Below are 12,879 nucleotides of genomic sequence, written 5' to 3'. Positions count from 1 at the left end.
TAAACGATGTATCCGCGGCTTGGAGGAACCTCGTGCAAGACGTGCACTTATTCCAGAGTTAAACGAAAGTGATGAGGTAAGTTGCTAACGTTACTGAGCTTATCGTTCGTCTTACTAATCAGCGTTAGCTAACGATAGCTACAGCAGTATACAGCTAGTTAGCTAATGTTAAATTCTGATTGGACGAATGAGCGGAAGTCCCGCCTTTCAACTTCCTCTTCCGTTTGGTGCATGATTCTCCCCCACGAAGTACAGACTGTATATAGCTGCATCTGCCGGATGTAGATAAGACAGTCTGTTTTAAGAGACTAGGTAACGGGGGGATACAATAAATAAAAATGGTTGTAGCAGTTTGGCCTTATACAGTTCCATACATGTCACAGTGACATATTTGGACACCAAAGAGAATGTAATAAGGAAAACAATAAATAAATCAAAAATACAATTATGGATGTTCCTTCAAATCATTATGGTAACAAAATCAGGTCTTAGAGGTTTGACAATATTGCAGCCATTTTCCCCAGTGTCGTATGAAGATGTCCAGTTATTTATGGTAGGTTCCAAAATCATCCATCTTGGTCAAAGCCGTATTGATTTCTCTTCCCTCTCGACCCGTGCAGACTCCGCGCAGGCAGAGCCGGCTGTTCTGCCGTTACTACGACAACAACCACCACCCCAAGTACCTGTTGGGTCCGGTCAAGCAGGAGGACGAGTGGGACCGGCCGTACATCGTCCGCTACCACAACATCATGTCCGACAAAGAGGTCGAGAAGGTCAAGCAGCTGGCAAAACCTAGAGTGAGTTATTCTGTGTTTGTTGTGTGTGTCTTAATTCCAATACAGCTAGACTGTGTGACAGAGCTGGGGGCTAAAGTCATATGACGTGACGTGGACTCGGTTCACGCTCAAGTCACAATTGTATTTGCTCGAAACTTGACTTGCATGAAGAGAAGACTTGAGACTTGACTCGACTTGGGTTCTGGTGACTTGGAACTCGACTTGACTTGGTGACTCGGAACTTGACTTTGACTTGTAACTTTGATGACTTGAAACAATTTCTAAAGTCTTGAGAAAATACTTTTGTGTAAATTGACTTGGACTCGGTGTTCTACATTTAGACTTGAGACCTCTGCCTCAGGAAACTGACTAGTTGGGACTCGAGAAAAGTAGACTTGGTCACACCTCTGCTCTATGACATATAGTGTATATATATATATATATATATATATATACTGTATATAGATATCTATCAAATCTGTCAATTTTGAGATAAGTTATGAAGGAGGCTGTAAATACTCTGAATCTTTCCTGCTTTTTCATCCCCCCCCCCCATTATGGGATATTATTTGTTTATCGAGTTGAGGCTGAGTTAGCCCCACACGCACACACACGCCCTCCCGCACACACACACACACACACACACACACACACACATACACACACACACAAGAAGGTCCCGGGTTCGAACCCCGGTCCGTCCCAGGTCCTTTCTGTGTGGAGTTTGCATGTTCTCCCCGTGTTTGTGTGGGTTTTCTCCGGGTGCTCCGGTTTCCTCCCACCATCAAAGACATGTATGTTAGGGTTAATACTCCTGTCAGTGCCTCTGACCAAGGCACTGGCAAAAGAACTGGAGTTGGTCCGCGGCCGCTGCACTGCGGCTGCCCAGCGGCTGCCCACTGCTCCTAGTTCTAGGAAGGTTCCTAGTAGAGGATGGCTCAAATGCAGAGGATGAATTTCCCCATGGGGATAAATAAAGGATAACTTAACTTAACTTAACACACACATACACACAGACGCACGTAAAACATGTCCCTGGCTTCACAGCTGCGCAGGGCCACCATCTCCAACCCCATCACTGGCGTGCTGGAGACCGCCTCATACCGGATCAGCAAGAGGTAAGGCCCAGCCAGGAGCCACCGCAGAGCCTAAGAGGAGAGGGGGGGGGACAGAGGAGGTCTTCTCCCCTGTCCCCCCTCAGTCTCACCCCATTCCTCCTCTGTGTTCCTGTCCATCCCTCTCTCCACTCCCCCCTCCTTGCCATAGCTTAACGACTCCTGAGCAGAAACACAACATCTAAATTATGATCATCTATTCTGTATATAATACTTGTTAGTTTGTACTTTTGTGGCATTTTTGCAGCGGAAGTGAGAAGAATGCAGTCTTTGATCAAATTGAGATTTAGTGCTTTGGAGCACGAGGAATCAAAGTTTTCCAGTTTTCAAACTTTGAAAAGCACATCGGAACCTTGGAACATTTGGAACTTTTACCGGCACATCTGTTTATTGATACGGTTTTGGCTCAGGGGTCGCTACTCTGCTGTAGAAAGGTAACACAAGGAGAGAGACGAGGGAGACGTTTTAAGGTGTTACTTGTTCTACTTAGTTGATATTAGCGTTGCTTTTGGCCAACCGGGGGTGTATCAGAGGCAGTCTTCAATTCCTTAGAGGTTGTGCTGGAACTTTGGTTTCGGCCATTGCCTCGGGTAAACGCTCTCTTGGCCATCCTTGACCACTAGTGACCAGATCTCCCTTTCTTCTCTCTCCCTCTTTCTTCCTCTCTCGACTCTTACTTCCACCGTTTCTCCCACTCGTCCTCTTGTTGTGTCTTTCACGTTCTGTCCTCCTTCTTTCCTTCCGTGTGTTTTTTTTTTGTCGTCCTTCCCTCCATCACCGGTGTCCTCGTGGTCCGGGGGGAGCTAGTTAAAGCGAGCTACGGTGCATGACCCCCTAACTGGGAAACTGACCACGGCCCTGTACAGAGTCTCCAAGAGGTAAGGGGTCACAGGGTTCACTGGATGGGGCTTCGCCTCTCCTCCTCCTCCTCCTCCATCCATCTCTCCATCCTCACCTCTTGTGCCTTGGCTGAAGCACCAGCACCTGTACATTCAGCCCTGCACCCAGCAAACACCATGGAAACCAAATGAAAAATGCCACATCTGGAAAACAAACATCAGAGGATGTTTTAATTTGGTTAAAACCAATGTATTTTTTTCTGTAATTGTTGTGCACTATAGAGAGGCAAAGTGACCGCCTACTTCCTGCTTCAGCACTGTACCAGAGATTTTTTATCCACCATTTATTTTCCCATAGACATTTAGTATAATTGCTTATAAAAATAGTTTTACTTTGTCAAACCAAACGGTTCAGCTATATTTAGAATCGGGAGAGACCATGGAACATTTCACTCGGACCAAAACTTTAAAAAAAAACTACGTTGAAGAAATATTTTCTTTAAATCCGTATATTCTTTACATTTTGGTCAGAGTGAAATGTTATGTGGTCTCTCCTGTTTCTAAATATATCTGAGCCCTTTGGTTTGAACAAGTACAACTATTTTTATAAGCATTTTACGAGATGTATATGGGAAAATAAATGGCGGATGAAAATCTCTGGTACAGTGCCGATGCAGGAAGTAGGCGGTCACTTTGCCTCTCTGTAAGCCTCCATTGGATTTCTGCCAGAACACAGAACAGAGCCAAACCAAGGTAAAGCATCCTCTGTTGTTGTTGTTTTTGTGTGTGTGGCTGTACATTTCGTTTATTGTTCCAGTTTAGCCCGATGTTTCAGTCATTTTGATGGTACTGCACGGTTGTGACCGACTGTTTTCTTCCCTTCAAACGGCCTTCCCACTGTTCCCAGGTTTTCCCAGGTTTTTTTGACGGTCCGAGGTTGGGACCTCTATCTGGCCCATCGCTCTTTCCTGGAATGAATCTGTATCTCCCCCCCCCCAGGCTCATGTGTTGTGTATGAGCTGCTCTGGTTCTGCTCTATCCTTCTTCCACTTCCATATCAGCAGAAATCAAGAATGTTAAATCTCTCGTAGAACGTAAATATCACACTCTAGAAAATAACAGCACAGCATCACCGTTTTCTGTGGTTTTACATTTTGTAAAATACTTGTAAAAATAGTTTTACTTTGTCAAACCAAAACGGTTCAGCTATATTTAGAATCGGGAGAGACCATAGAACATTTCACTTGGACAAAAACTAAAAAAAAAAAAAAACATCGAAAAAATGTGTTCTTTAAACCCGCATTTTTTTAACGTTTTGGTCCGAGTGAAATGTTATGCGGTCTGTCTATGGGAAAATAAACGGTGGATGAAAATCTCTGGTACAGTGCTGAAGCAGGAAGTTACGTTCCACTTTGGCTGTCTATGGGCATCTGGGTAGTGCAGAGGTAAAAGCACTCGCATCGCTCGCGTACCACCGCAGAGACCCGGGTTCAATTCCCGGCAGCGGTGCTTCCAGCTCGGTCAGGCGTTCCCTACAGACACAGTTGGCCGTGTCCGCGGGTGGGAAGCAGTGGGCTGTGAGTCCTGGTCGCTGCACTAGTGCCTCCTCTGGTCGGTCCGGTCGGGGTGCCTGTTCAGAGGGGAGGGGTTACTGGGGGGAATGGCGTGATCCTCCCACACGCTACGTCCTGCTGGTGAAACTCCTCGCTGTCAGATGAAAAGAAGCGGCTTGCGACTGCATGTGTCGGAGGAAGCGTGCGCCAACCAAGTACAATTGAGGAGAAAATGAGAGGAAATTCAGAAAAAAGAAAGGGAGAAAAAATTTATAAAAAAAAAATCCTGCGTACGAAATGTGAAAATGTAGCGACAAACTTAAGTGTTAGAGGTTAAATGAAATCAAAGGGCTTGATCTCTCTTTGAGCTGCCTACACAGTCAGGCCATTATCGCATGAGGGGAGAAAATGAGAAGAACTGTTGGTGCACGTTTAATCCTGACTCCTGAATTCCTGTCCCTCTGCCTCAAAGTGTTTGCACAGGACTTCTCAGGAAATACTCCAATGAGGCAACGGGAGATTGGGAGTGATCCCATTGGCTGAGCGACGTCTTTAAAAAGTCGAGAACAGATGCCTGGAATTGATCCTGTAGCAATAAGATTGAACTTCACTTGCTGTCGCCGTCTCTCCCTTCAAACGGGAAACGCCATGTTAGCCCAGATACTGTCTGCTACTTTACTGTGTGGTTTGACAGTTTCCTTTTTATATGGATGCTGTGCTTTGTAGTGCTCGACCCAGAAAAAAATGGCCACTTAAATTGTCTGATGTGGCGTGCAGAACTAGTTTGAATAGATGACATGAAAGAGTTCTTTGGCACGGTCAAGAGCTCTTTGTAACAGCGCCGCCCTCTTGGCTGTGGGTGTGTCGGTGAGTGTGAGCGTGGTGAAAGGCAGGTAGTGTGTCGGGAGGAGCGCTAAATCTACGAAAACACTTTTTCCTGAGGTTCCTCCCGTAGTCGTCAACCAGGCTCTTGTTACTTCGCCAACTCCCTATTGCAACCTCCACAGACGCAAGTGCACACTTCGGTTTGAAAAGCAGAACAACTATAACAATGCACTTCAATGCTTAACGTTGACAATCTCTGTACCCTGAGCTGATTGGAGATTCTGAATCTTGGCCGTTTTCCTAGTTTTTCAATTTCCTTAAGCCTCACTTTCATTTCTCTACCCTTCTTCATCTGATCTTAACACATAAGTGCACTTTTCAGCTTTTTTTCAGCATGATATCGCCCTCCGTCGTCCCTTTCAGAAGACATCTCTTTACTACCATCTAGTGGACAAATATCTACATCACACACTGACATATTCCCCTCCTTTATCAATCTCTCTGCTCTTCCCCTGCATTCCAGCGCTTGGCTTACTGAGTATGAAGATCCAATGATTGAAACGATCAACCAGAGAATTGAAGATCTCACTGGACTGGAGATGGACACTGCAGAAGAGCTGCAGGTCAATATTCTATTGAGAGTTGTGGCGTTGAATTCACAAATTGAATTATATCATGCACCAGACATGTCTATTTCATCTTCTTTGTTTTCTGTCACTTATTGAATCAAGAGTGTGTCCTAACATAAATGTATTTTGTTAGTGCATGTGTTTATATGCTCACATTTGTGCATGGCTTTGGGTGAGAGTGATATTTCTGTTGTGAGATTTACCATTTATTCAATGTTTTTGCTCCCTGTAGGTTGCAAATTACGGCGTCGGAGGCCAATATGAACCTCATTTTGACTTTGGAAGGGTAGGACCTCTGTCATCCACAACCTCCCCGTTACTTTTATAGCAGGTTGTTGTGTTAATAGGGCAGGGCATTAAAGCTATTCTCTTCACAGAAAGATGAGCCAGATGCCTTCAAAGAGCTGGGCACTGGGAACCGGATAGCAACATGGCTCTTCTATGTGAGTCCTCTTTGTGCTCCCTCCCATCACGCTTTCTAATTAATTACACTTAAAGACCCATGTTGGTGACTTTAAATCCGGTTTGATCTGTTGGCAAATCACCTTTTAAAGTTCAATACATTCACTAAAACATTTTTGCCTTCATGTTCACCAAAACAATACTGTTTCATGGACCCACATTTTTACTAGGGCCCGACCGATACTGGATTTTTGAGGCCGATACCGATTATTAGGGAGTTAAAAAAATCCCGATATCGATATATCGGCTGATATTCATGTATTATATATAATACCCATTATATTACAATTCCTTTTTGCAATGATCCCTCAAATATCAAACACTTGACAAAGATATGACTTGACATGACTTGAGATATGTAATGCAGGGAGGATATTTCACAGCTTATCAATCAACTTTATTGTCCAAAAAGACATCAATGCAATGAAACGGTAAACTTCACTGGGAATTTAATAATTATAAATAACTAGAAAAAAACAACACAAATAGAACAAATATAAGATATACCGGTAACTTGAGTTAAGAAAAAAGATCAAATATACACAACATAACTTAATGTATGTTGTATAATAAAATAAATTATTTTATTTTATTGTAAAATAAAAAAATATCTGCAATATCCGATACCGATATATCGGTTATCGGCAATATCGGCCGATAATATGCTCTAATTTTTACAACATCTAGCACCTGCCTTGATACAGTAATCCTGGACGTATCATTTCATAACAGCTTTGATTGTCAAGTTGACGGCCAAACTGGTCGACCAGGCGTGTAAATTGTAAACAACGTTAGGTGTGAGATGAGAGAGGGCATACAGCCATTAGTGTGAAAGATAGCACTATCTAGCTGTGACTTATTGCAGCTTGTAGCTTATTTGAGTCGGTTGAAGGAACGGCATCAGCTGTCAACTTGGCAAACTTGAGTGTCAAATTCAGAAAGCTGTCCCTGTGGAAATGCCCACTCCATAAGAATGTCAACTGAGCAGACCCACGCTTGCCAATGAAATACCATAAGTGTTCCTCTTGGGCTGTGTGTGCAGGTTGACACCCTGGTAGACAGCGATGACTATCTGAATATGTTTGATTACCGTTTTTAACACGTTCAGTGCCAGCGACGCCATATGGCGTCATTAGAAATTTACCGTACAGTGCCAGCGACGCCAAATGGCGTCATAACTCCAAATTGTTTTTTTGACGGGGGGGTGTCGATCTAAGCTTCTTACGTCGCCTCTAACAATATTGTAGCTATTGGAGGTCGATAACCTATTTTACAAACCCATTAGGTGGCGACAGCACTCTCCTGATCAGAGAAAAAGGAGCCAAACACACAGAAATAGTCACTGGGGAAAATGAGGAAATCGCATCGCATCCGTCCGTATGCATCGACGTGCCTCCATAAACGAGCACAACGCCAGCTGTGCCCCCAGCAGCAGCATCCGCTGTCACAACTGAGCACCTCCATGTACGCTGCAACAGCACATTCACATAATCAGCCTTATTATTCCGAACTGGAAGCATGCCAGCCCGTGACAAACACACGCGGAACCAAAAAGCTGAATGTCGCGCACCATTCACTGTGTGTGCGCAGCAAACTCAGCAGAGACTGAGAGCCACCAGACACATAAGACACACCCAGGAGGCGTGTGCAGTTGAGGGGGGGGGGGGGGGGGAGCACGCAGAGCAGCAGAGCAGCATACACTTCACCCAGACAGACCCAGACATCAGAAAATTAGCTTCAGAGTCAGTGATGTGCTTGAAATGTTTAATTTCACAAAAGGCTCATTATCTCAGCTCGTAGAAAAAAAGGGATGTTTTTGCTTCAATCAAGCTATCTTCTCCGGCTCATAACTAAAGAACGGAAAATGGGATCAATAAACTTGTTTTTGCAGGTGATAGAAGAGAGTCTCATCGTTATTTGTGCGTGTTCAGTGTTTACATAGTAATTATTAAAAAAATTATATGACTGTTTTAAAATGCATTGCGGCCTATGTGGCACAGCAAGCAACCTTTTGCCCAAGGGCCGTGGCACTCAAAGTGTTAACAAGGTGCAACCGCAACGTCGGCGACTTAAAATGCATGTGACCCAGGGGGTGTGAAGGGGAGGGGCCAATGTGGGGGGGACGGCCCCCTTGCTCGGATCACACCCATTTTCAAAGTCGACCTTCATTTTGATTTCAACTACAAACCTGTAACGTTTCGTGACTGCATCTTGCACGGTTTTGGTGCTATCGCAATAACAAAATCTGTCCACAGACAGGCAGACGGGCGTTGTGACTGGTGTAACGTTGTGTCCCATCATAAGATGGTCTCTTGTTTTGCACATTGTAAAAAAAAACGGTAATCAAACATGTCAGATAGTCATCGCTGTGTAATAACAGGCTGTCAACTTGCACAAAGACCAAGAGGACAATTTATGATGAGCTTGACAAAGTCCTCAGAACGGCTTCTGTGGTAGTTCCCACTACAATAGGTGTCTCCTGGACCACATTTTGCCTTGATGACACACACACACACACACACACACACACACACACACACACATACCAGCGCCGCTGTCGCGCCGCGGCTGCTAATCATTACCTTCTCAAAAGTCACTCTCTAGTTTGGAGTCACAAGCATCTGTTTACAGTCTCACAGAGAAAACAAGGGCGGTGTGTTTGCTGGGACGAGGAAAGGTGGACAGAAATGCAGCCAATGAAATTTGCCGATTATGAATCTATGAAGACCAAGCGTAGGTTTTGGTCATGCAAAGTTTATTTAAAATATCCCAACCCCCCTACTTTCACTATTATTATTATTATTTTGCCCATTTACAAACCAAATGCCTTCAAACCTCACAGCAAGCTAGAAGGTATTTTTCAGTGTAATAGAGAGCCGCAGGGATGATGTATTTTTGTAGTCGGAACGCGGAAGTCCCGGACTGCATGGTTCTTCACTTCAAATAAGGTCTCTCTGCAACGCAAGCTTAATCAAACGCGAACCAGTGTTCAGCGGGATAATCTTCACACATGAGGACCACTTTCATGAGTTTTGAAGCGTAAATGCGAGCCCTAGAAGTAAAAAGCTCGTGCTAATCTAATCCAGAACTACACACAGTGTCGCATAGGCTTCCACGTCACGTCACCACTCAACCTGGACTGTTGTTGATGTGTGCGCTGCTGTGCACTGATTACCCCGGGCTGAACTAGGTGAGGGAAAGAATTTCCGTGTTCGTCCTTTGAAGTGATGACGTTATTGACGTATAATATCCCCGTCGGCGTCGACTCAACAGTGTAGTCTCATTTAGCCGTTTGCTAGCTAGCCGCCCTTTTAACGGCACGTAAAAGCTTAAAAACTCATAAAAGTGGTCCTCATGTGTGAAGATGATCCTGCTGATCACTGGTTCGCGTTTGAATAAGCTTGTGTTGTTAACCACAGACCTTATTTGAAGCATCGCGCCAAAAACCCAGTGTTAGCATCGATGTTTTCCGGACTCATTCCTGCGGCTCTCTATGGGCCCTTAAAGGGATAGTTTGGTTTGTTTGAAGTGGGGTCCTATCAGCTAGTTCATACACTAACTGAAATAGGTACAGTGTTCTAGACGCTGAGCGCACCGTCTATAGAGACCCAGCACTCTGAAGCAACAGCCTCCACAGCTCTGTCTCTCTAGTACAGGGGGTCAAGAACTAAAACATAATTTAGCCACCTAAAACAACGCCCACCTAAACAAATCGATATCGGTGTACATGCACGCTCTATTTTGACAATTTTCAGCGCTTTACTTTTCCGCCAAACAGCCCTCTCATTCGGCACTATTTCCATCCCCACCGTATAACTACCGTATTCCTCCGCTAAAAACCTGCACAGAGCACAGAGCACAGAGCCGCGGTTTACAAAACAGGAAGGCTTAGAAAGAGAGACAAAACATGGACTTACTTTAGAGACAAGTCACCTGGCCTCTCTGGTCTGGGACATTTTCCCCAATTTATCCTGGGAATGGTGAAAAAGGTCTGCAGGACACCCCGGCATTTAGGCAGCATAGTATGGCAGTTCCTCGTATCTCTCTTTCTGCCTGTTCACTCTCTGCAAAAGTTCCTCTTCTGTATATTACTCTCTCTGGTTCATAATTGTATCCTCTTGTCACCAAGGTGAATGGCATATCGTCCTCGCTATCAAAATCACTCATATTTTCGTTCGTGTATTCTATTTGTTGTCTTCACTAACAAGCCGGGAGAAATAACCCAAAATAACAGCTGATCTGCGGAGTAATCCAACGCCGCGGCTCTGTGCAGGCTTTTAGCGGAGGAATACGGCAGTTGTACGGTTGGGAGAAAAAGTAGTGCAGAATGAGAGGGCTGTTTGGCGGAAAAGTAAAGCGCTGAAAATTGTCAAAATAGAGCGAACATGTACACTGATATTGATTTGTTTAGATGGGCGTTGTTTTAGGTGGCTAAATTACGTTTTAGTTCCTGGCCGCCTGAACTAGAGAGAGAGAGAGCTCTGGAGGCTGCTGCTTCAGAGTGCCGGGTCTCGATAAACGGTGCGCTCAGCGTCTAGAACACTGTACCTATTTCAGTTAGTGTATGAATTAGCTGATAAGACCCCACTTCAAACAAACCGAACTATCCCTTTAGCAACCATTTGAAGCCTCCTATGCTTCACACACTTTTGCTTGGTAGGACCTCCTCTATGATAATAAAGCATTTGATGGGAGATGATGATGAACACCCTAGATCAGGGGTGGCCAAACTACGGCCCGCGGGCCAACTGCGGCCCGCTGCCCGTTTTTAAGTGGCTCGCCATGAATTTAGATTTTTTTTTTTTTTTTTTTTTTTTGTTGCTAAAAACGTTTTTCCGTTTTTCTGTTTCAAAGTTTAAAACGGAAAACGAAAACGGGGGAAAAAACGGAAAAACAAAAACATTAAGAAAAAGAAACTGAAAAACAAAAACAAAAAAACGGATTCCCCCCATTTCGTTTTTTCAATTTAAAACCATTGAAAATGGGTTATACTTGGGCACCCTGACATGGTCTATTTATTAAAAAATATATATATACTGAATTAATGTTTAATACTAATGTTATGTTAAATTATCTCTGTCTTAACCTGTCGGCACAGGAAAAGAAAATTTGATAACATACAGAAATACCTATTGTAATAGGTGAGCGCATCAATAAACTATGTGTCATATATTTATTTAGGTAGAAATTAAATTTTTGATGGCACAAGGGTTTTCTGGTCCAATTTTTTTGCCGCGAAAACTTAATATTATTTGGCCCGCGACTCCTTATATTTTTCTGTTTGTGGCCCACAACCAAAACAGTTTGGCCACCCCTGCCCTTGATGTTATGTAAATGTTGATCTGTCTTTACCTCTCGATGTGTTGCAGATGAGCGATGTAGCAGCAGGTGGAGCCACAGTATTCCCAGATGTTGGAGCAGCAGTGTATCCCAAAAAGGTACCTGCTACATGACTCATTAAAACGGACTCAGTGATATTACATTCTGGGCCTGAGACCTAAGTGTATGTGGGCCAAGCCTGTTTTATGATGACAGGTGAGAGCAATTGTTCCCACTAATCGGTGCTGGTTGTTGTGTGGTGATTCCAGGGTTCTGCGGTGTTCTGGTACAATCTGTTTCCCAGCGGAGAGGGAGACTACAGCACGCGACACGCGGCTTGCCCAGTGTTGGTGGGCAACAAGTGGGGTGAGTTCCTCCTTGTCCGGTTCCCCGTGAAGATGTTTGAGGACCTGACTACATCTCTCTGAAGCATAAAACGGACTTCAGACACCTTTTTAGAAGCACCTTTGTGGCCCAACAGTCTTTTGCTGATCAGCAGAAGTGGAAAGTAGCCTAAGAACATTGACTAAAGAACTGTACTTAAGTACAATTTTGAGCAGCAGGGAGGGACAGGGATTGGGCTGGTCGAACGGAGAACCAAATTGAAGGGGGGGGGGGGGGGGGGGTGATCCACTGGGGCATCCCCCACAAAACACCTTCACTCTTTTCACTCTCCTCAAAAATAACAAAACTCACTAATGAGTTAACGAGTGCACCTCCGGGCAGGACCACGCTATCCTGCCTCCAGCTGCTGTCCTTAGAGCTTGACCCGTGCCCCCCCCCCCTTCTCGGTCCTTCCTTGTCGTCCCGTTTTGTTTGATCGCCCCTCTCGTTTCCTGTCTCTGGGTCGTGCGGTCGTGCCCCCCTGCTGCGCCGCCCGTGTGTGTTGGCCGGGCACGCGGGTGGGCCCGGCACCCACTGGACACCATTTATTACCCCCCCCCCCCCCCCCCACACACACACACACACTTTTTTAATAAGGTTTTACCTGCAAAAAATAAGCTCATATGTTGCTAAATATGTCGCATTGTTAGAGTTAACAGTATTCACCTTACGTTCCAACACAGGGGTCAGCCAGTTACTTCCTATTGTGTTTACACTTCCTGTGACAGTACAGCACTAGTGAGCAGGTAAAACAAAAGATGGTGTTTTGAACAGGAAGTCATAACACAACTGGGTCAAGTGGGCGGGGCTACATACGGTGAATATGGACATTGAAGTAGTTCTTGCAGGTTAATGCATCAATCATTTAACACCCTGAAAGGGACCATTCTTCAGACTGAGTACTATTGCTTTTGATACTTGAGTATACTTTACTGCTAATACTTATATACTCGGAACATTTACTTTTAATAAAGTAT

At 44.6% G+C, this 12,879-nt stretch overlaps 1 protein-coding gene across 2 annotated transcripts in view; it reads left to right on the top strand.

Annotated features, from left to right (window-relative positions):
• p4ha1b (prolyl 4-hydroxylase, alpha polypeptide I b) overlaps positions 1-12,879 on the top strand; it is a 33,119-nt gene that overhangs the window by 18,216 nt on the left and 2,024 nt on the right. Inside the window, exons 8-14 of one of the 2 annotated variants that reach the window (XM_083650492.1) lie at positions 621-797; positions 2,699-2,769; positions 5,632-5,731; positions 5,970-6,023; positions 6,115-6,180; positions 11,569-11,637; positions 11,788-11,884. In XM_083650492.1, the coding sequence (XP_083506618.1) occupies positions 621-797; positions 2,699-2,769; positions 5,632-5,731; positions 5,970-6,023; positions 6,115-6,180; positions 11,569-11,637; positions 11,788-11,884 (634 nt within the window). Of the gene's footprint in view, positions 1-620; positions 798-1,823; positions 1,895-2,698; positions 2,770-5,631; positions 5,732-5,969; positions 6,024-6,114; positions 6,181-11,568; positions 11,638-11,787; positions 11,885-12,879 lie in introns of both variants that reach the window. The other variant, XM_083650491.1, reaches the window with a different exon arrangement.

The sequence above is a fragment of the Poromitra crassiceps genome (assembly GCF_964638095.1).
Source record: "Poromitra crassiceps genome assembly, chromosome: 14".
In the NCBI taxonomy this organism is placed as follows: Eukaryota; Metazoa; Chordata; class Actinopteri; order Beryciformes; family Melamphaidae; genus Poromitra; species Poromitra crassiceps.
The sequence above is the reverse complement of the archived record's forward strand: the minus strand, read 5'-3'. Positions and strand labels throughout refer to the sequence as shown.